Source organism: Caretta caretta, chromosome 1, assembly GCF_965140235.1.
Source record: "Caretta caretta isolate rCarCar2 chromosome 1, rCarCar1.hap1, whole genome shotgun sequence".
NCBI lineage: Eukaryota > Metazoa > Chordata > Testudines > Cheloniidae > Caretta > Caretta caretta.
Window position 1 is genome coordinate 250,882,874 of NC_134206.1, and position 24,066 is coordinate 250,906,939.

Genomic DNA, 24,066 nt, shown 5'->3' on the forward strand with positions numbered 1-24,066 from the left:
TGAATTGCAGTAGACTCTGAGTTACAAAGACCTTGGGAATGGAGGTTGTTTGTAACTCTGAACAAAACGTTATGGTGGTTCTTTCAAAAGTTTACAGCTGAACAATGACTTAATACAGCTTTGAAACTTTACTGTGCAGAAGAAAAATGCTGTTTTCCCTTTTGTTTTTTTACTGGTTTACGTTTAACACAGTACTGTACTGTATTTGCTTTTTTTTTTTTTTTTTTGGTCTCTGCTGTTGCATACTTCTGGTTCCAAATGAGGGGTGTGGTTGACTCATCAGTTTGTAACTCTGGTGTTCATATCTCTGAGGTTCTACTGTAGATGGAAATCTTTGCTATGCAGTTGCTCAAACAGAGAGCCCTTAAAAGCACCGGGGCTATATTATGTAACTATATAGTCAAACGTAATTCTCAGTTTGCCGTTGAACAGGATGGTTGTTTAAGAGGACCTGACCAAACCTTTCATAAAAGGGAAATGTTCATTTCTCTCTGAAGAGTATTTATCAGAGGAAATCTAAAATGTCACTTTAATGGCTCTCACAAAAACTAATACTCTTAATTTCTATGAAGAAAACAATTGCACAAGAAAAATACTTCAAAATCAGGCATATTTGCCTTTTATGGGCTTCCTGGTATTAAACTTGGTCTTTTAGCAGTGTTTTTAGTTGGAGTGATGATTTTGTTGGAGTGCAGTCTATTTTTTAGTAAGTGTAGTTCAAACCTCTTTCTCATGTTTAAATAGTTCATTAAGTCACTGATTATTGCAGGTACCAGTTTATAGAAGAAGCTTTTCAGAACCAGAAAGTGATCATTGATACACTAATCACCAAGCTAATGGAGAAGACTAAATACATAAAATATACAGGGAAGCAGATCCAAAACAGGTCTGTATCATGTTGCTAAATAATATTGAGACACACTGAACATAAGAATGTTACCTAACTCACCAAGGCTTTCAAATTAAAGTATTCCTAAATGGATTTTGTACATAATCTCTGCATTGTTTGATACTTCCAAAAGGAAATAATTTCCAAAATGTTTTCAGTAGTGAAATATGAAATTCTTAGGTTTTCAGTTGGTTGTGGTAATCCTTGTGTATTTGTTAACTTAAACTTGATGTTGGTTACATAACTGTTCTCTTAGCCTGCAAACTTCCAGGACAACAGGAGGGCAAGCTCAGCCAAGTAGGCTGCTAGGAGATTTTTAGAAGACAATTGCAGTATCTCTTTGCCGCCCACCCTCCTTTTTCGTTTCTCATGATATGTATCTCTCCTATAAATGAGATGTTATGGCTCAGGTTTTTGTAAATAAATACTTGTGACCGATTTACTTGAAGATCATTTGTGGAATAACAATTTGATCAGGGTTCATACCTGACACTTGCAAGCCAAAGGCATAACCACAGTTGCAACAGTACATAGAATCATAGAATACCAGGGTTGGAAGGGACTTCAGGAGGTCATCTAGTCCAACCCCCTGCTCAAAGCAGGACCAATTTCCAACTAAATCATCCCAGCCAGGGCTTTGTCAAGCCTAACCTTAAAAACCTCTAAGGAAGGAGATTCCACCACCTCCCTAGGTAACCCATTCTAGTGCTTCACGACCCTCCTAGTGAAAAAGTTTTTCCTAATAGCCAACCTAAACCTCCCCCACTGCAACTTGAGACCATTACTCCTTGTTCTGTCATCTGCTACCACTGAGAACAGTCTAGACCCATCCTCTTTGGGAACCCCCTTTCAGGTAGTTGAAAGCAGCTATCAAATCCCCCCTCAGTCTTCTCTTCCGCAGACTAAACAATCCCAGTTCCCTCAGCCTCTCCTCATAAGTCATGTGTTCCAGTCCCCTAATCATTTTTGTTGCCCTCAACTGGACTCTTTCCAATTTTCCCACATCCTTCTTGTAGTGTGGGGCCCAAAACTGGACACAGTACTCCAGATGAGGCCTCACCAATGTTGAATAGAGGGGAACGATCATGTCCCTCGATCTGCTGGCAATGTCCCTACCTATACAGCCCAAAATGCCGTTAGCCTTCTTGGCAACAAGGGCACACTGTTGACTCATATCCAGCTTCTCATCCACTGTAACCGCTAGGTCCTTTTCTGCAGAACTGCTGCGTAGCCATTCGGTCCCTAGTCTGTAGCGGTGCATGGGATTCTTCCGTCCTAAATGCAGGACTTTGCACTTGTCCTTGTTGAACCTCATCAGATTTCTTTTGGCCCAATCCTCTAATTTCTCTAGGTCCCACTGTATCCTATCCCTACCCTCCAGCAAATCTACCTCTCCTCCAGTTTAATGTCATCTGCAAACTTGCTGAGGGTGCAGTCCACGCCAACTTCCAGATCATTAATGAAGATATTGAACAAAACTGGCCCCAGGACCGACTCTTGGGGCACTCCACTTGATACCAGCTGCCAACTAGACATGGAGCCATTGATCACTACCCGTAGAGCCCAGTCTAGCCCGCTTTCTATCCACCTTATAGTCCATTAATCCAGCCCATACTACTTTAACTTGCTGGCAAGAATACTGTGGGAGACCATATCAAAAGCTTTGGTAAAGTCAAAGAATAACACGTCCACTGCTTTCCCCTCATCCACAGAGATTATCTCATCATAGAAGGTAGTTAGGTTATTCAGGCACGACTTGTCCTTGGTGAATCCATGCTGACTGTTCCTGATCACTTACCTCTCCTCAAAGTGCTTCAAAATTGATTCCTTGAGGACTTGCTCCATGATTTTTCCAGGGACTGAGGTGAGGTTGACTGGCCTGTAGTTCCCCGGATCCTCCTCCTTCCCTTTTTTAAAGATGGGCACCACATTAGCCTTTTTCCAGTCATCCAGGACCTTCCCCAATTGCCATGAGTTTTGAAAGATAATGGCCAATGGCTGTGCAATCACATCCACCAACTCCTTTAGCACCCTCGGATGCAGTGGACTCATGGACTTGTGCTTATCCAGCTTTTCTAAATAGTCCTGATTCACTTCTTTCTCCACAGAGGGCTGGTCACCTCCTCCCCATACTGTGCTGCCCAGTGCAGTAATCTGGGAGCTGACCTTGTTAGTGAAGATTGAGACGACAAAAAGCATTGAGTACATTAGCTTTTTCCACATCCTCTGTCACTAGGTTGCCTCCCCCATTCAGTAAGGGGCCCACACTTTCCCTGACCACCTTCTTGTTGCTAACATACCTGTAGAAACCCTTCTTGTTACTCTTAACATCCCTTGCTAGCTGCAACTCCAATTGTGATTTGGCCTTCCTGATTTCACTCCTGCATGCTTGAGCAATAGTTTTATACTATTCCCTGATCATTTGTCCAAGCTTCCACTTCTTGTAAGCTTCCTTTTTGTGTTTAAGATCAGCAAGGATTTCACTGTTAAGCCAAGCTGGTCACCTGCTATATTTACTATGCTTTCTACACATCGGGATGGTTTGTTCCTGCAACGTCAATAAGGATTCTTTAAAATACAGCCAGCTCTCCTGGACTCCTTTCCCCCTCATGTTGTTTTCCCAGGGTCTCTCAAAGTGCGTCCTAGCAAGTACCTCCACAGCGCTATTCAGATTCAATACCCTGATAATGTAAGTCCAGTCTTCCCCCTAGTTTTAGCTGTTGGGACATGGAGAAGCTTTACTTTTTATGCTTGTTCTCTCCCGTTTCTCTCTCATCACTTCTTGGATGCTGGATGAAAATCACTGTCTCCCTCCCTCCCCCCCCACCCCTTGCTCCTAGATGGCAGGAGAAAAGTAATATAATACTCTTCTCCTCCCACATGGAATCCAAGTGCCTTTCTCTCCTTCCTAACTTCTTCTGCCTGGTGTTTTTAAGCACCTGTACCAGGTACTCAGCACTACCTGATACCCATGCATAAGGTAGTGAAAAGTGTTCCCTGCTCTCATTCACCGCACGAAAGAGAGGGTAGAATGAGCAGCATATTGATTGAGTCAGCAGTGTAGTAGCAATATTCACATCACTAGATAGGGCTGCAAGCCGTGCTGAAGCAGTAATGTGACTCACCATTGGCAAGTGTATTGTTTCAAGCTGTGCATTAAAAACAACAAACACAAATGCAAAGGCCGCCGCTACATTGCTGGATATCTTATTTCTGGAGAAACTTTCTATATTGGAAAAAAATGAGATCCTGAATTCCTGTGATGTATGGAGACTTTTTTGTATTCGCTGCAAGAAAGGCTTAGGAGACTATTAAAATCAAGACTCTTTCAACCATTCATTTTTATCAATAAAATTCCCTTGCTTAAATAAGTGTCCTACTTTTCTAGTCCATATAATTAGAATTTCTCAGACTTGCACCAAGGTCAGATGCATTCCTAAATCTGTGGGTTTTTTTGTTTTGTTTTTAAACTAACTCAGCCTGATAATTTTCCTGGCTAATGGTAACATCTGATTCCATATATACTACTTGATGCACATGAGCAGGAATCCATGGCATTCTGTGTACAAAGAATTCATTTCCTTTGTTGAGTCAGGATGAGCTTTTGTGTTGGTTTCTTAAGAACACTGTGCTAAACAATTCTAAATATTTATTCTTTACTTACAGAATCCTTGAAGCGAATCAGAATCAAAAGCAGGTGGAACAGGACATTAAAGTTGCCATATTTACACTGATGGTAGAAATAAATAAAAAGGGTAAAGCTTTGCTGCATCAGTTAGAGGTAAATTCACTTTTAAGATTATAAGTAACAGTCATCTTGTAAGTGCTTTTACAGAGGCTTTAAATGATCCATCAAAATTCAAACACAGCAAAAACTATCTTTCAGCATGAGTTACATGTTGGTACCCCTTAATGAGAACGTTTCAAATAAGGCCAAGCAGAGAAATATTTCGTACAGTAGCAATTTACTTTGTCAGTAACTCTGAATTCCTGTTTGCACTTAGTTTTCATGAATCAGGACTGCCCTCCCTCATAACCACCAAAAGACGCTGGGCTGTGCAGTGAAGTCACAGATCTATGTCTGATGCAGGAAAACTGAGGTTGAGATGCCACAAATTCAGCTGTCCAACTTCATTATAATAACAAGTAGGAGAGGATAGACTGTGAGGGAAACCTATTTAAACACTACTATAGAGTAAAAACCCATAGAAGCTTTTCTGTCCCTAAGGAAAGAAGATGGGAATCTGAATACACACAGTGGGCTGATCTCTTGAGTAAGAGTGTACCAATTTTAGTGACTTTTTAGAGTATATAATCACTCTTTAAATCTCTTCTGACAAATGAGGTGAAATCATTTGATATTTTTGAGGAGTATCATGTTTATGGATTAGCAAATGAGAGCTAATACATTTCTGCTGTAAATTGAAAATTTCACTGGAAGTGCTTTACCCCTTTCAGAGTCTGTCAAAAGACCATCGGATGAAGCTTCTGCAGCAACAACAGGAGGTGGCAGGTCTTTCTAAACAGCTGGAACATGTCATGAATTTTTCCAAGTGGGCAGTTTCCAATGGCAGCAGCACAGCGTTATTGTACAGCAAACGCCTGGTAAGGCTTGGAAAGACAGTATTCCTTAGTTGCTAAGGGGCCATAGTTAAGTCAAACAAGTGAATTTTCTGCATCTTAAGTAAAGTCAAGGAATTAATCTTGTTGATTACTTCAGTATATTTCAGCACAAGTGTGTAATATACATTTTTTCCTACAACAGCACAAGTTGAGGAGGATGTTAAAACTTTGACTTCTGATCCCTCCTGGATATTCCTGAAAATTTGAATTGTTACAGGTTGTCCACTGAGACAGGGATTGTCACACTGCTGTGGAAGTGTATGAATCACTTCTGTTAACCTTTTTAGGATGAAGCATGTCTCTGTGTATACATGCTCATACTGTTAACACAGTTTTTTAGCTCAAGGATGAGGTGATCCAAACATAATGGATAATATAGATATAGCTTTTTAATGTAAAATTAACATGTTGGCTCCCCACAGTCAGTATAACCTTCCATTGAAAGGTTAAGACCTTGTCTTCAGACTTTCAAGTCTGCATAATGTAGCTGATGCTATAGGTTGATATGTACTAAAGCCAAACTTTTTAATTTTAAAAGAGAAACCAAGGCCTAAAGATAGAAAGGTCCTGCTACATTACAAGTACAATTGTAATTAAAATAAAAATAAAAATTAGAGACATGGGCATTTACACAATTGCAGATAAATGGAATTGTGTTATATTCACACACTGTCTTTTCTGTTATCACAATTGTTTGCTCATCCACACCTAACAGGTTTCCTAACCATGAGTGTATCAGTGCATTCTGGTCAACTATCCCATCATGCCTTAGCAAGACACAGAGGGAGACTTTCAAAGCACAAAGGGAGTTAAGTGCCCAGCTCCTGCCAAAGGCAAAGACATTTGGAAGTTGGATGCCTGACTGTTTTGTGCCCTTTGAAATCTCCTCCAGAGGACATATACCTGTACAAAGGAACATGTGAGGCTGTGCACTGTGGGATATCCTGCCACAGAGAGCTGGGAAGGAGCATAACCTAGCCAACTAAATTACACAGATTACTGCTAGGAAGCCCTATCCACACTGCAGAAAAAGAAACGGGCTGAGCAGGTTGCAGGAAGACTACATATGCCAACCTAGACTTCTGGCATGAACAAAACACTGTTAGCTATTGTGAATAATTGTAGTAGCTAACAGTTTTAGTCATCTAATGAATAGATAAAAACCATATGTAGAGCCTGGTATGCCATAGGCAGTTTAAAAGCTCTCAAGTGAAATATGAACTAAAATTGAAGCAATCCTGTGATGTTAAGTACCCCAGCTACTACTGGTGTCCACAGGAATCCTGCATTCAAAGTGGTAAGTGATTACAGCTTTAAACATTCCCACATCCCCTTTTAAAATATATATTTTGTCACGCATTTTCACACTGGTTAGGTATTCTAGAACTGACGTACCTAAAGTTAAGGAAACTACAAGTAAATAAGGAACTCTATGAAAATATTTATATAGTGGGTAATTCATGTCAGTACAAGCAGGGAAGTTAAATTAACCAAATGGTATGAGATTAAGAGGCATCTTCAGTAGAATTTTTTTTTTTTTTTTTTTTTTTTTTTGAGGAAGATTTTGAGAGGAATTGGGATTAGGAGGAATCCAGAAAGAATAGGTGTGTTGAGTTGGCTAGCTTTTGCCTGTCTGAAGTTGTCTGTATTATGTTATAATTAGTACTTGGATTAATACGTCAGCCCTTGTGACCTTTCTTGGGCCTTTTTTCCCCAGTTTTTTCCTTCCTAATAAAACCCGAATCTTTAATTGTCTGACCTGAAGTATTCTACTCTTCATAATGTTTTCTCTCCAATTGTAAACATAATCTAATTGTTGAAACTAAGGGTTTAGAAAAGCTCTTAAATATTAGAACATTTCAGAGAATTCTTATACATTAATTCATTTCATTATTGGGGGGAGGGAGGACAGAAATTTTTATTCTGAGATAACATCCTTTCTAATGAGAATAGTAAGATTGACAGACGTGAGAATAGAGGACTTTCAGACCAGGAATGATCACATAAAGAACAGAAAGTTTATTTGCAAATATATTGGCTCATTACATTGTCATCTAAGGATGACTACATATCTCTACAGTTGGAAAAACTTAATTTCTTTATACTGTAGTTAATGAGTGTTGAAAATTACTTTATTTCTGTGGGTGGGGAGGGGAGAGTGGGAAGTTGAAAATCTTCGCTTTTAGTTGGTTGCACAAACCTCTGTTTTCACCCCAATTTAAGGCATTTTTCCCAGATAATAAACATTAAACCCTGCTGTTGTCTTGTGGGAAAACAGTACAAGTTAATCAGGGTTTTTTCCTATTAAAAAAAAATTTGTTTTGTACAAGGTGTTTTCCTGTTCTAGATTACATATCGTCTACGGTATCTCCTTCGAGCAAGGTGTGATGCTTCACCAGTGACTAACACCACTGTCCAGTTTCACTGTGATCCTAGCTTCTGGGCTCAAAATATTTTCAATCTAGGTATGATGTGGCTCCTGCTTGTTTTATCAACTTCTTTAGAAACTGGTAGTATCACAAAAATAGTTTTGTCAGCTGAACAGCCTTTCAGATATATAATTGAGTGTATTTCTCATGTGTTCTTTGATATATCTTCTACTGGTGGACAGAAATTACTCTAAAGTGCGTGTCTGATCTGACTCCATATTGGATGCTTTTCCAGGTAGTAAGGCTAGATAGGCAGTGCCTAACTAGTTTTAGCTGACTGAGCTGAGGCATAAGAACTGAGGTTTGGAGATGAGAAGGAAAAAAGGGGGCAGGGGAACTACAATGGAAATGCATCAGGTACAGAAAGCAGTCTTTTGAGTAATAGTTTTCTGTTGGGGTTGGGTGCTTTTTTCCTAGCTCTATAGATTTTGCTTGCTGTCCTTCCTGGCATACTGTTAACAGATGTGAGCTCATAGAGCAAGCAAAGATTGACCATCCCCACTGTACCATGCTCTCTAGGCAGGCTGGATTCCTACCGTCAGACTGGTATTTGCATTTTCTCTTCTATCTGCCGGTGGCTAGGTTTCTGCTTGTACATCCTGTGATAGGGAGCTCTGTGAATAGCCTGTTCAATATGATTGACTAAGTATACGTACTCAGTCTAATGAAGACATGCAGCATAGGAACTGCCCTGCTAGGAGCAGGAATTAGAGTCTAGAAAGACTCTGTCTTGATGAATTTGATTGTCATGCCTCCCTCGTTTTCAATATCTGTAGGTTTTTTTTGTCAGTGTCTTCATCTTTCTGTTGGAACATGGTTTTGGATGTACCTCTCAGGCATTTTGGCCGTTGGTCAAAAAGTGCAACCAGCTTTGCATTATAACTAGGACCCTACCAATTTCACGGCTGTGGAATCAGCCCTTCCCTACAAAATCTGATCTCCCCTGCTGCTGGGATCCCAGGGGCTCCTAGCTGCTAGTCCAGACGTGCTGGGGAGGGACAGGAGTTGTCCTTCCCCTGCGTGGCTGCTCTTGGTGGGGAGATCAAACTCCCCTCCAGAGGCAGCACAGAAATGAGTGTGGTACACCCTTACTTCTGTGTTGCAGCAGCCCGGAAGCTGGGCTCCTGACTTGTCTCTCTCTCCTCCTCCTCCCCCCCCCTCCCCCCACCTCCAAGCTCGGGGCTTCCTCCCACAGCTGCTCCTGCCCGGCTAGGGGCTTCTGCTCTTGGAGGCTGCAGCCAGGGCAGCCTGGGATCTGGGCTTCTGCCCCCCATCTCGTGATTCCTTCCGCAGCTCAGGCCATTCTCCCCCAACAGTTCCTGGGGCTGCAGGATTCCGCTCCTGCTGGCTGCAGCTGGGGCAGCCCAGGCTCGGGATTTCCATCCCCCAGGGCTACTACTGGGGTTCAGGGTGACCCGGTCAGGGCTTCTGCCCTGGAGCTTCTTCTGGGGCACCCATTTTTTCACGGTGGGTTCTCAAATTGACTTGGAGCCCGCTGCCTTAATCTGTCACTGGCCTGGACTAGCAGCTAGGAGCCCCCTGCTGGGGTGCTCCTAGCAGCATGGGGGAGAGCCTATTCACTTCAGAGAACCTCCTCTTAACTGCAGGAAGCTCGGAGGCTGCTGTCTTGGCAGCACAGAAGTGAGGGTGGCAATTTTGGGATCTCTCCCCCCTTCCCCCCCCCACAGCACAATAATTTTGCAACCCCCCTACGATACCATTTTGGGCCAAGACCCCCACGGTTACAACACCCTGAAATTTCAGATGTAAACATCTGAAATTGTGAAATTGACCAATTTTAAAACCCTCTGGCCATGAAATTGACAATAATGGACTGTGAATTTGGTAGGGCCATAATTTTAACAAAAAGGTGGGGAAATGTTGTCATAAGAGTGCTGTCATGACAAGATCCTTTCTCACAGGTACTGGATAACTACTCGATTTGTTTTCAAGTGATTGCATATGTCCATTCCACTTCAGGTATGTGGGCGCCCAGTGCACTAGCATCTGGGATTTTTCCCTTAGTGGTACCTGTTGGGGTGGTGAATGCACTTTCTGTTGTCTCATCCTGCTGTGCGATGATGTGAAGGGCAGAGCTGTCCCTTACCTCTCTCAGTTCCTTCTTAGTGCTGTGACGGTTGTCGGATCACTTTATCTTGTTGCTGCAAGTGTTTCCCTTTTTCAGTCTTGTATATAGTGGGTACTTATTTAATGGTTTGCCTTAGCAGAATTTTTTGCTATTAAGTTTCCTTGTCCTGGGATACTTATTAATATGCTCTTCGGTTCCGACCGCTGGGGTATTGCCTCGGTCGTTGGGCTTCAGCCTTTCGATGAATGCAAGAAATCAGTGCCAGGCATTGACTCTCTCACTCCAGGTGCCGCACATCAGAGACTGGTGCCGAATCTGCAGGGACTTTAAGCCCGGAATTAAGAAGTACAGGGCGATCAGACTAAAGCACCTTATGGAGGCAGCCCTCCACCCACCTTGGGAGTGTCCCCATTCAGAGCATGCACCAAGCGAGTCTTCTTCAGTTAGGAGCGGTTGCCTGTCTTAGAGTCTCAACGCAGATCTTCTCTGGTACTGAAGAGGAGGCACCATAAGCTGGCATCGAGGAACTCAGCGCCCAGGAGATTAAGGTCTCTGGCACTGAAGTCCAGCAAACAAGCTGGGAAGGAGGTTAGAGGGGCAAATAGCACATCAGTCAGGGTTGTTGACTGGTGCTGATTGTAGCCTTGTTGAGACTGACATCTAAGGTGACACCATCTTTGACTCAGCAGTATCAAGAGACTGTCCCAGTGCCAACAATACCTCAGGTATATGCTGTGGCACATGATCTGCTGAGTCTCTTGGTACCAGTGTCACCGGCAGTTTAGGAAACATCTCAACAGAACCTTCTAAAAAGTGTGACTTCCTTCCTAGACATACAGGTGGAAGTAGTTCAGGAGAGCTCATACAGATTGGTTGATATCATGGGATCTGTGGGGCCTTCTGAAGTGGCAGTTTGCATAAACGAGGCTATTCTGGAGTTCACTAAAGTGTTGTGACAAACTCCATCTTCCATGCCTCCTACAGCTAAAAGGATGGAGCAGAGGGATTATGTGCCCTCATAGGGGTTTGTGCATTTTTGTCTCTCTCCATCCCTGGAATCTTTGCTGGCTTCAGTTTCTAATGAGAGCGCGCACCAAGGTCAGCAGGCATCTACTTGAAAATGAAAAGTTGCAAAAGGGCTTGATCGTTTTATGGAAAAAATATATTTGACAGCAGGATAACGCCTCCAGATTGCTAATCAGCATGTATTGCTGGGATGTTATAACTTCTCCTTCTGGGACAATATTTTAAAATTCATGGACAAGTTGCAGGGTGAGACCAGGCAAGAGTTTCTCACTATAGTTAGTGAGGGAAAGATGATAGCCAAGACCTCGCTTCAGGCTGCATTGGATGCAGCGGATTTTGATGACAGAGCCAGGGCATCGGCTGTTACGATGAGTACGTGTTTGTGGCTCCAGGCATCAGGTCCTCCTCAAAAGGGCCAAAAAACCATTCAAGATCTCCCCTTTGAGGAACTATAACTATTTGCATAGCAGATTGATGACAGGCTTCATAGCCTGAAACAGACTCTTGGGCTATGCACAGGTCTTTGGATATTTACACTCTTCTACCAAAGAAGCAGTGGTTCTGTCCACAGTAGCCTCATCATTACGCTTTCTGTATACCTCACCGTCAGGACCTGGCTTACAAAGAAAGGGAGAAATTACAGGAGAATACCTCCGCCTTCTCTTTTTTGGGGTCTGCTATAGATTCGTCCAGACAGCATAAGAATACCATGCAGTCAGTTTGACGTTCTGGTTGAGGACAGCTTACCAGTTTACCAGCTTCTCCTATCCCTGTTTTCTTCCAACAGACTATCCCACTTCCTAAGTGCTTGGACCCATATCTCTACAGATAAATGGGTTTTACGCATGATGGAATTGTGATACACTCTTCAGTTTATTGCTGCCGCCCCACCACCTCTGTCCCCCATCCCTTTTCAGGGACCACTCTCACAAAGGTCATCTTTCAGAGGTACAGTCTCTCCTCCTGTTGGGAGCCATAGAAGAATTTCCTCTTCTTCAAAGAGGTAAAGGAGTTTTATTCTCGCCACTTCCTAATCCTAAAAGCAAAAGGAGGTCTCAGAACTATACTAGACATTCCGGAGCTCAATATTTATCAAAAGAAAATAAAGTTTTCCGTGGTCACTCTGGCTTCCGTTATGCCCTCCCTGGATCCTGGCAACTGATATGCTGCGCTCACCTTTAAAGGACACACATTTCCATGTCCCAATAAATCAAAGCCACAATAAATTCCTCAGATTTACGGTTAGCCAATCCCACTGTGAGGCTACATGTCAGGACTGCAAACTGTCTGTCTGTGACCCCACGCGTTTTTACAAAGTGGATGGCAGTGGTGGCAGCGTTTCTGAGGAAATCAGAAGTTCAAGTGTTTCTATACCTGGATGAGTGGTGGGTGAAAGGCCACACCAAGAGCCAGGTAATATCTAGCATGACCATGATCCAAACCACCTTCAGCACAGTAGGATTACTGATCAAAGAGGAAAAGATAGTCCTCTCACCTGTTCAGAGGATAGAGTTTATAGGAACAGTCTTAGATTCTATGGAAAACAGGGTGTTCTTCATGCAAACAAGATTCCAGACCATGCTGGCCGTTTTGTTAGACGTGAAGGCCTATCCTACCACAACAGTTCAGAATTGCCTCAGCCTTCTGGGGCATACGGCCTCATGTATTTACATGGTTCAGTTGGCCAGGCTTCATCTCAGGAAGCTGCAGAGCTGTCTGAGCTTGATGTACTCTCCAATTCGTCATCCAGTGAGCATGGTGGTTTGAATGACCACATGGATCTTAGCCTCTTTGGACTGATGGATAGACTCATCCTGTGTGTGTGTGTGTGCGTGCGCTTATTCCTTTTGTTCCCCCACAACCTACTTTGACTTTGGTTATGGACACTTCCGCCGTAGGTTGTGACAGTCCACCTGGGTTCTCTGAAGACTCAAGGGCTATGGCCTGGCCAGGATTAGTTCACTTCATAAATGTAAAAGTTGAGCCGTTCATCTAGCTTACCACATCTGGATGGTGTTTAAAAATCAAACTGGACCATGCTCGAGTGAAACTCACAGCATTGATGTGGCCTGCTCAGTCTTGGTTTTTCCACTCTGCTGAGCATCTCAAGCAGGTCTCCATTGACACTATCAGCAGACCTAGACTTGATTTCACCAGGCCATGGTTGTTGCATCCTTCATCCCAATGTGGAAATCCTTCACCTTACAGCCTGGATGCTCCCTGGTTAACCCTTCAAGAGGAGATCTGTTCAAAGGAAGTACAAAACATCCTCTTGAATAGTAGAAAGCCTTCTACTAAGTAGGCTTATCTATTGAAATGCAAGAGATTCTCCATTTGGTCTCAGCAAAAAGGGGTTTCCCCTGTCCGGGCTCCAATACAACATACACCAGACTGTTGTATCTAAAACAGCAAGGTCTTGCTGTTAGCTGCTAGGTGAACCCTAATGGAACTATCTTGGCTTTCCGCCATCTGACTGGTAATCACTCTTTTCTCTAACCTCATGTCAGTCAGGCTTTCAAAGAGTCTGGAAAGGTTATATACCCAAGGTAAGGATTCTGTTCCTCCTTGGGACTTAAACCTAGTTTTAGCAAAACTAATGGGTCCTCCCTTTGAACCTCTGGCTACCTGTTTGTTGCTCCATCTCTCAGTGAAGGTCGCCTTTTTGGTGGTACTTACCTCATTGAGGTAACTGGCGAGTAGGTGAACTGAGAGTTCTAGTATTTGATCCACTGCATACAGTCCTCTACAAGGAGAAGATAGACCTATGCCCTCATCTGAAGTGGTTTCTCTCATCCATATCGGTCACTTAGCAGCTCACCAACTTTCTTTCCTAAGCTTCATGCTAAGGATGAGGAGAGGCTCTACCTATTGGATGTTAGGAGAGTATTCGCATTCTACTTGGACAGAACTAAATTGTTTAGGTTGTCCTCACAGCTGTTTGTGGCAGTCATGGGTCTTCTAGTCTCATTTCAGAATCTTGTCATGGATTTCCTCCTGTATACATTTGTGGGGTGTCCTGGCCAATGTAACTCTGCCAGATAGGGTGCTGGCACGTTCAACGAGATCCATTATAGCGCTGCAGCTTGGTCATCAATACATACTTCTGCTTCTCATTACGCCATCTCCCAACAGTCTAGAGATGATGCCAGATTTGGACGTGTCCTACAATAATTCAAGTAGACTCCAGTGCATCTCCAGATTGAACTGCTTGTCACCTGAAGTGGAATAGACACATGTAATCACCCAAAGAAAACAGTTATTAACCTGTTCTGTAATTGTTCGAGATTTGTTGGACATGTCCATTCCATGACTCAGGGGTCAACAGAACAGTGGCTCCACCCTTTATATCGTCGCGCAGCTAATGCACTGGACACCCATCCACCCAAAATGGAATGGATGTGTGCAACACATTTTGAAGAACAGTCATTACAGAACAAGTTAATAACTGTTTATTGTCTTTGGGAAAGAGATCACAAAAGAGGTGTATCTGTATTTTTCCTCAGGGGTGAACCCTCCAGCCATGTGAGTAATGTGTGTGTGAATAAGTATAAAAGAAGCTGTTTTTCTTTATTTCCAGGTAACCTTTCTTTCCTTCCTTCTGATATGCCTTTCAATTGTTGGATTCTGCTCCCTTGAAGTCTGAGATACTGAAATGGGAACAGGAATTCCATGTGGGAGCCTGTGTGTTTCAGGCTATTAGAATGGTTTCATGAATAATAATTTAGCACTGGCCCCTTTTGGTATGTCTCCATGGTTTATTACACAGTTTCAGAAGTTGAAGCCACCAGGGGTTAAAGCTTCAGAGTCAAGGTTGATCAGGAACTTTTTTTCCCCATAGACCATGTCTTGTAAGAGTTCTTGTATATTGAAGAATCTCAGGTCTGAAGTTGTGTTAGCTGGAATACTAGCTAGACTCTTTACTGGCAGTGTGATAATATCTGAAGGCTAACTGGGTGTTACTAAACAACTTAGCGATTGGGTGCTGTTTAGAATATATCTAAGAAAATGAAATAACAGCATTATCAAGTGTCTCATTTCAAGTTAAATAACCCATAGTTTTCAGTGTAATGGAAGGGCCCTCATTGTTATCAATGGCACAGTAATGCACACAGTTCTGCAGCCACTGACACAGATTTTGGAAAGAATTGTTTACCCATCCTTTAAACTGCAATTAGGAATGGTGACCTGATGGCATAAAAAGAGGGAAATTATGAGAACCTGCGTATCTCCCAAGTGTAAGGTGAACATTAAAACATATGTTTTTATTTTTTACCAGGTTCTCTGGTAATTGAAGATAAAGAAACCCCACTACACATGCCCAAGAGCCCTGTGATGGAACCAAATTTACAGCCACAAAGTGGCTTACCTTCAAACCAACTGTCTAAGTTCCCAACACAGATCAGTTTAGCTCAACTACGACTCCAGCACATGCAGCAGCAGGTGATGGCTCAGAGGCAGCAGGCTCAACGCAGGGTAGGCCCAATGGGTCTACCGAACCCAAGAATTCCAGGGCCCATGCAGCACACTCCTACTTCTCATCAGGTAAACTATCATTGTTCCAGAGAGAAGACATGTCTGATCGTACTTGTTCTAACAGAATGATAATGGTGACTTATAGTGACATTTCATTGGCGCAGCAGTCTTTAGCACATATAGTTATAAGGAAGCCCATATTGTACATATTTACAGCATTTTTTTTCAAGATCTCAATGCCCATATCTCTAGAACTTCCAGATAATCTCTAAGCATTGTAAAGAACTCTTATTCTTTGAGTGATGGTCCCTGTTGTATTCCACTGTGGATTACACATGCTCCTGGACCAAGAGAATTTGAAAGCAGTGTCCATTGATCTGCACATGCACCCTGGCTCACCTTGTCTCTCCAAGGGGATAAAGGATGGGGCGGCCAACTGCCTCTCAAGTTCCTTCTCACCGCTGCGTGGTCCGAACAGAACCTTTAAGTTTCCACAGCTTCGGCTTAGTTTTACAAAATAAAAATAATCAGTTTGTAAATAGTGTTAACAGTTTTAATAGTTTTTACTGTTTAGCATTAAATTAGTCTAAAAACCCTGGGACACCGTTATGCCCAGGACTCCAGGCTTCAAACTCTGTGCTTCCTGCCATGATCCTTCTCAGTCAGCGGCAACCACCAGTGCTGCCTATACTGCCTTGGGGCAGCTCACTGCACCTCGCCGCGATGTATCGGCTGATCATTCCTCAGCCGTATCCAAGAAGGACAGGAACTTTAACTCCGCAAATACCTCATGGAGAAGGCCATGACTATCAGACCCAGACTAGGGAACTCCCCTCGTACGAAAGCCTGACTCAGCAAGGAGTGCACCTCCTGTTGCAAAGTCTGACTCTGCTTTGGGAGAATCTACCCTAATGGACCCCATGGCAGGATCTTGTCAGGAAGCTAGGAAGCACATTCATAAGCATGAGACTAAGTCTTCCTCTAAGTCCACTTCAAAGAAGTCACACTGGGGAGATATGAATCTGTTGCCACCTCAAGGACGTTTTCGCTCTCCCAGATCTGGAATCCCCTCCTCCACCAGGCTCTTCCACTTCCAGGGAGATATTGCCTCTGGGAGAATCAACTGCTGGAAGGAACTTATTACCCCTCCCATATGCAGAATACATCTCCCCTCCAACAGCATCAGCAATACTGCCACTGGAACCAGAATCAGCCTTCTCCCTAGGAGATGCTAAACCCTCTGATGAGCTGCTTTTCCCTGACCCTGTGTGTCCTCCACCACCTAAAAGACCCATATTGGTTTGGGTCCAACATCCGCCTAAACTCACTCTGAGCTGCTGGTACCTCATGCCATGGGGGCCCCATGACCACCTATCTATCCCTCCTACTGGCTGTATTGGGGGCCTTTGGACAGTATCCATTTGCAGGGTTGATCTGATTTGCTAGGGAGCCATCCCTTGCCTCCCATCTAAGGAGACAGTCAGATCTGCACCTTCATCCATCGGAGGAGGAGGAACATTATGCTCCAGATCCAGCAGTTCTGCCAGAACCAGCAAGACTGCCATTGTCATTTCGAGACAAAAAGGTGACTTCTGTATCCCCTTCCCTTACCCAACAACAGTGACTTTGGGCAATTCCAGGACTTTCTCCTCAGAGTTGCTGGAGAGCTTCAAATTCCTTTTGAGGGGATCCAAGACTCCTAGGACAAACTCTTAAATATCCTGCACACTTTTGGGCCCAACAGAATAGCTCTCCCTGTTAAGGAAGCTATATTGGAGCTAGCTAAGACAGTTTGTCACACCCCTGCTAGCTGTGCTCCTACCACCAATAGGGTAGAGAAGCGTTACTACGTGCTTGCCAAAGGTACAGAATTTTTGTTTTCTCACCCCTCTCCCAACTCACTGGTGGTCCATGCCGCTTCTGAAAGTGCGAGACAGCAACATCCCTGGTCTATTCCTGCTGATCCAGGGCAAACATCTGTATCTGCTGGGAAGAAAGGTCTTCTCACCTAGCCTCCAGGTCAAGATAGCCAGTTAACAGGTGCTATTGGCTAAATACAATTTCCTGAACTATGCCGAGTTTACTGAGAGCCCTCCACAACAGGACAGAGCACATTTTCAAGCTCTGATAGATGAAGGCAAACTGATAGCCAGGACTGCACTCCAATTTGCAGTCGATGCTGCTGATGCTTCCTCTAGAGTTACGGCTACTGCCTTTATCATGCACAGGGAATCATGGCTCCCATGTGTCAGGGCTCCCTAGGGAGGTCCAGAATACTACTGAGGACCTCTCCTTTGAATCACACCACTTTAATCAGAAGATGGACAAGTCCCTCCATACCCTGAAAGATTCCAGGGCTACCCTCCATTTGCTGAAGATATACGCACCTGCCCTTAAAAAGAAGTTTCACTGCCCATCGGTTAAATCTAGATACATGGCTCAGCAGTTTTTCCTTCAGAGGGCCTATGAACCACCACGTAAGAGACAGAGGTTTCAAAAGTCCTGCTTCCCTACACTCTGCAACAAGCGTGGCACCTCAGTCTCAGCCACTGCCTTAACGTTATTTTTGATGGGAGCTCGAGAACCATGAAAGATACTTTTTCAACACCTGGAGTGTGATAACAGACGGATGCTAAATGTCATCCATTCTGGCTATCCAATTGAGTTTGCATTCCTACCTCCTCCAAAGACCCGACCACTCTCACGAGAGTATTTTCAACAAGAGGCGACTTTTACTGCAGCAAGGAGCAATAGAACATGTCCTTCCTCAATACCAAGGGGGAGGGTTTTATTCGTCTTACTTCCTGATACCCAAAAAGAAGGGCAGTTGGAAACCAATTCTCGACCTCCACCATCTCAACCGCTTCATTCATAAACTCAGATTTTGCATGGTCACACTAGCAGCAATAGGTCCATCTTTAGAAAATGGCATATAGTTCATGGATTTCGATATGAAGGATGCCTACTTTCACATAGATATTAGTCCTGCCCACAGACATTTTCTCAGATTCATAGTGGATTCTAACCATTTTCAGTATAGAGCACTCCCCTTCAGAACAGCAATCACCCCCAGAGTATTCATCAAGATATTCTTAGTAGTAGAAGCCCACATCAGATGATGTGGTTTCATTGTATTCCCCTACCTCGATGACTGGCTCCTTGCAGCCAAGTCCCACCAGGAAGCCTATGCATCAACCTCACTGATACTGCACATCTCCTCCTCGCTGGGAATCAGTGTGTAAACAGAAAAATCTGTTCTCACTCCCATGCAATCTCTGAACTTCATCAGGGCAAGCTTAAATTCTATCACAACAAGAGCATACCTGATCAGAGACAGGTTACAGACCATGAACAATATCCTAGCTAACATCACAAGTAATCCTCAAGTACCAGTCAAGACATACGTCTTTTGTAGGTGCACAAGGCCATCTGACCTAGGTCCCCACCTTCGCTAGACTCCACCTTTGTTGGCTTCAAACATGGCTGCAGTTGGTATACTCCCCAAGCCACCATTCCACGACCTCATAGTGACAGTTCCATCCCAAGGTAGTGTCTTCCCTGCTATGGTGGACAAATCCTCATCAGGTCTGCATGGGGTTCCCCTTTCTCCCTTCCTCTGCAGACAAGACCATTATTACAGATGCATCCCTGTTAGGTTGGGAGGCCACATGACAGTCACACAGCACAAGGTGCTTGGATATCTCAAGAGTCCAGAATGCATGTCAATGTCCTGGAGTTGCAAGCAGTCTTGAAGGCATGAGTCTCTTTGTTCCCTTCATCTGTACGCTCTGTGTCCGTATGTCAAACAGCGTTATGACTGTCTTCTACCTCAACTGGAGTATCAGCAATCAAATCACCCTACTGGCAGCCTACCTTCTGGGGAAGCAAAATGTACTTGCAGATTCTCTCAGCAGACATTTCGTCGTCGACCACAAGCAGGAGCTCCACCACTTGGTACTGCACAATATTTTCCCTCTGTGGAACCCCAACCAGGGATCTGTTGACCTCTGAAACAAACAGGAAATGCACTACAAATTGCTCCATAGGAGCCCTGGGCCGCCACTCCTAGGGTAACGGTCTGCTTCTTCCCTGGTTGGACCAATACAGCTATGCCTTCCTTCCACTACCATTCCTGCTACGAGTTCTACACAAAATCCAGGAGGACAGCACACAGGTCATCCTGATCGTCCACTTCTGGCCCAGACAGTTCTGATTTCCCAACCTCCTACATATCATCCCAACCACCAACTGCCCTCCCAATGTTTCCCAACCTCCTGACCCAGTGGCACGGCAAGATCAAGCACCTTGATCCATGTCCACCTCCCAGTGAGTCCTCAGTATTTGGATGGGTATCATCCTGAGAATGCGTTTGGTATTTGGATGGGCATCATCCCTAGAATGTTCATGCTCCACAACTGTACAAGTCATCCTCCCTAATAGTAGAAAGGAATCTACTAGAAAATGCTACCTAGCTAAATGGAAGCACTTGTTTTCTTGAGCACACAAGAGAGACATCCTCTCAGAGACTACTCTCTCCCAGTCATCTTGGACTGTATTCTATCTTTGAAAACATCAGGTTTATCAGTCAGCTCCTTGTGGATTCATTTGGCAATGATCAGCACGTACCATCCACCTTCTCAGGACTACTTGGTCTTCCCACATTCACTGACCAGTAGATTCTGCAAAGGCCTAATGAGAACGTTCTCATCTATTCAGAAGCCTACTCACTGGTGGGACCTAAACCTTGTTCTCTCTCTACTCATGAGGCTCCACTTTGAGCCTTTAGCTACTTGCTCCATGTCCCTTCTTTCCATAAAGGTTGCTTTCCTTGTAGCCATCACCTCAGCGAGAAGGGTTGATGAACTTGGAGTGGTGATGACAGATCCTCCATACATAAATTCCATAAGGATAAGGTATTTTTGTGTCTATACCCCAAATGCCCCCAGAAGTAGCTTAAGAATTTAACTGTAACCAATCCATTCAGTTACCTGTGATCTTCCAAAAACTGCACGCTTCCACAGAGGAATGAAGACTTCACTCCCCCAATGTTTGGCGAGCCTTAGCTTTTTACCTACAGAGAACAAAGGGAAGGGTAAACCCCTTTGAAATCCCTCCTGGCCAGGGGAAAGCTCCTCTCACCTGTAAAGGGTTAAGAAGCTAAAGGTAACCTCGCTGGCACCTGACCAAAATGACCAATGAGGAGACAAGATACTTTCAAAAGCTGGGAGGAGGGAGAGAAACAAAGGGTCTGTGGGTCTGTCTATAGTCTGTCTTTGTCGGGGATAGACCAGGAATGGAGTCTTAGAACTTTTAGTAAGTAATCTAGCTAGGTACGTGTTAGATTATGATTTCTTTAAATGGCTGAGAAAAGAACTGTGCTGAATAGAATAACTATTTCTGTCTGTGTATCTTTTTTGTAACTTAAGGTTTTGCCTAGAGGGGTTCTCTATGTTTTAAATCTAATTACCCTGTAAGGTCTCTACCATCCTGATTTTACAGGGGGAATTTCTTTATTTCTGTTTACTTCTATTTTTATTAAAAGTCTTCTTGTAAGAAAACTGAATGCTTTTTCCTTGTTCTCAGATCCAAGGGTTTGGGTCTGTGGTCACCTATGCAAATTGGTGAGGCTTTTTATCCAACATTTCCCAGAAAAGGGAGGGTGCAAGTGTTGGGAGGCTTGTTCATTGTTCTTAAGATCCAAGGGTCTGGGTCTGTAGTCACCTAGGCAAATTGGTGAGGCTTTTTACCAAACCTTGTCCAGGAAGTGGGGTGCAAGGTTTTAGGAAGTATTTTGGGGGGAAAGACGCATCCAAACAGCTCTTCCCCAGTAACCAGTATTAGTTTGGTGGTGGTAGCGGCCAATCCAAGGACAAAGGGTGGAATATTTTGTACCTTGGGGAAGTTTTGACCTAAGCTGGTAAAGATAAGCTTAGGAGGTTTTTCATGCAGGTCCCCACATCTGTACCCTAGAGTTCGGAGTGGGGGAGGAACCTTGACATGGTGGCATAGTGATGGGATTAACCTGAAATCATTTTGAGATCCAGTTGAGATTTTTTGAACTAGAAATACAGATTTTAAAAAGGAAATTTTTTTTCCTTTGGAGCTGCTGGAAAAGCAGCTTGTTTTCTCTCTGCTTTGGAGCCAGAGCTGAGACAAAAGGGGATTATCTTTGTGAATTGCAGGTTTTCTTTGCCTGGAGGCAGGGTACTTAACTCCTGCAGGGAAATTCAGTCTTCCAACCCAGAGGTTTTTTTTTTTTCCCTAAAAGTAAATAGGGAGGGGGGTGTTCTACCCATTTGTCTGGAGACAAAAGTGTCAAGGTTCTTCCCCCACTCCGAACTCTAGGGTACAGATGTGGGGACCTGCATGAAAAACCTCCTAAGCTTATCTTTACCAGCTTAGGTCAAAACTTCCCCAAGGTACAAAATATTCCACCCTTTGTCCTTGGATTGGCCGCTACCACCACCAAACTAATACTGGTTACTGGGGAAGAGCTGTTTGGACGCGTCTTTCCCCCCAAAATACTTCCTAAAACCTTGCACCCCACTTCCTGGACAAGGTTTGGTAAAAAGCCTCACCAATTTGCCTAGGTGACTACAGACCCAGACCCTTGGATCTTAAGAACAATGAACAAGCCTCCCAACACTTGCACCCTCCCTTTTCTGGGAAATGTTGGATAAAAAGCCTCACCAATTTGCATAGGTGACCACAGACCCAAACCCTTGGATCTGAGAACAAGGAAAAAGCATTCAGTTTTCTTACAAGAAGACTTTTAATAAAAATAGAAGTAAACAGAAATAAAGAAATTCCCCCTGTAAAATCAGGATGGTAGAGACCTTACAGGGTAATTAGATTTAAAACATAGAGAACCCCTCTAGGCAAAACCTTAAGTTACAAAAAAGATACACAGACAGAAATAGTTATTCTATTCAGCACAGTTCTTTTCTCAGCCATTTAAAGAAATCATAATCTAACACGTACCTAGCTAGATTACTTACTAAAAGTTCTAAGACTCCATTCCTGGTCTATCCCCGACAAAGACAGACTATAGACAGACCCACAGACCCTTTGTTTCTCTCCCTCCTCCCAGCTTTTGAAAGTATCTTGTCTCCTCATTGGTCATTTTGGTCAGGTGCCAGCGAGGTTACCTTTAGCTTTTTAACCCTTTACAGGTGAGAGGAGCTTTCCCCTGGCCAGGAGGGATTTCAAAGGGGTTTACCCTTCCCTTTAAGACTGTTTTGTCGCTATAGAAAAAAAGAGTCAGAGGGCATGTCCTCTCCATCCAGAGAATCTTCAGATAGATTTCTGGCTGCATCCTACTCTCCTCTTTCTCACCTTGTTGCACCAGAGCACAAGCAACAACTATGGCATCTCTTCAAGAGGGACCCTTCTTAGACATCTATAAAGCAACCACATGGGGCTCCGTTCACACATTTGCAAGACAGCATGCACCGGTGCAGGACTCTTCTGCCGATACCTCCTTTGGGATGGTGGTACTCTGATCAGCCCTACTGTCTACATCGTCAAACCCTCCTCCTGCTTAGGTACTGCTTGTCAATCACCCACAGTGGAATGGAACAGGGACCATCACTCCAAGAAGAGGAGGAGGTTACTTAAAGAACTGGAGGTTCTTTTGGATGCATGGTCCTTACCTGTATCTCACTATCCGTCCTCCTTCCCCTCTGCTTTGGATCTTATCTGATTCGTGGTAGAGAAGGAACTGGAGAGGCAATCGGTTTGCCCCACTCTTTATCCCTTTGGTCAGAAGCACAAAGTGAGCCTGGACACCCATGCAGACCAATGGACACTGCTTTCAAATTTTCCGGGTGCAGGCACGTGGTGCCCAGGTGTAACCCACAGTGGAATACAGAAGAACCGCCAGTTAGAGGTAAGTAACCTCCTCTTTTCATATTATTACACAATTTGCCTCAGTGATTAGTTCAGATAGAATAATTAATTGTAACTTGTTATATTTTACTCTTATCTTAATTGTCAAGATGCATCAATGCTGAGATCTGATTTCATCTTACATTTGAGTGAATGGTTCAGTACTATGTATGTCATGTATTTTAAAAGTTTAAATAGGAAGTTGAGGGAAGAGTTTTTTTTTCTGGAGTGTTTGGTGTTAGTCCTCAGACAGCTAACTGAGGGGATTGTCTGTCTCTTCCAGCAGCCACCTCCACGCTTGATTAACTTTCAGAATCACAATCCCAACTCTAATGGGTCAATTCTTCCTGCTCAACAAATGAGGTGTCCCCAGAACCAGAATGTACCAAGACTAACAATAAAGCCCAACCCATTGCAGATGGCGTTCTTGGCACAACAAGCTATTAAACAGGTAAACTTTCTCCACTCACCCACCCAAAAATAAAAATTGAATACTGTAAACATTCATTTTATAACTTACATTCCTTACTTTTCTGGGATGGATTTACAGCGAATATACTACTGTCTAGTCCAGTGATTCTCAACCTATTTACCATTGTGGGCTGCATATGCAGCTTTCTCTGTATTATGTGGGCAGCATCCACACTATA

At 43.7% G+C, this 24,066-nt stretch overlaps 1 protein-coding gene across 3 annotated transcripts in view; it reads left to right on the plus strand.

Annotated features, from left to right (window-relative positions):
- Positions 1-24,066, plus strand: part of TRIM24 (tripartite motif containing 24) — a 144,633-nt gene that overhangs the window by 87,857 nt on the left and 32,710 nt on the right. For 2 of the 3 annotated variants that reach the window (XM_048830993.2, XM_048830968.2), the window contains exons 5-10: positions 770-886; positions 4,556-4,670; positions 5,348-5,494; positions 7,860-7,977; positions 15,333-15,598; positions 23,700-23,867. In XM_048830993.2, the coding sequence (XP_048686950.1) occupies positions 770-886; positions 4,556-4,670; positions 5,348-5,494; positions 7,860-7,977; positions 15,333-15,598; positions 23,700-23,867 (931 nt within the window). The remainder of the gene's footprint in view (positions 1-769; positions 887-4,555; positions 4,671-5,347; positions 5,495-7,859; positions 7,978-15,332; positions 15,599-23,699; positions 23,868-24,066) is intronic. The other variant, XM_048830978.2, reaches the window with a different exon arrangement.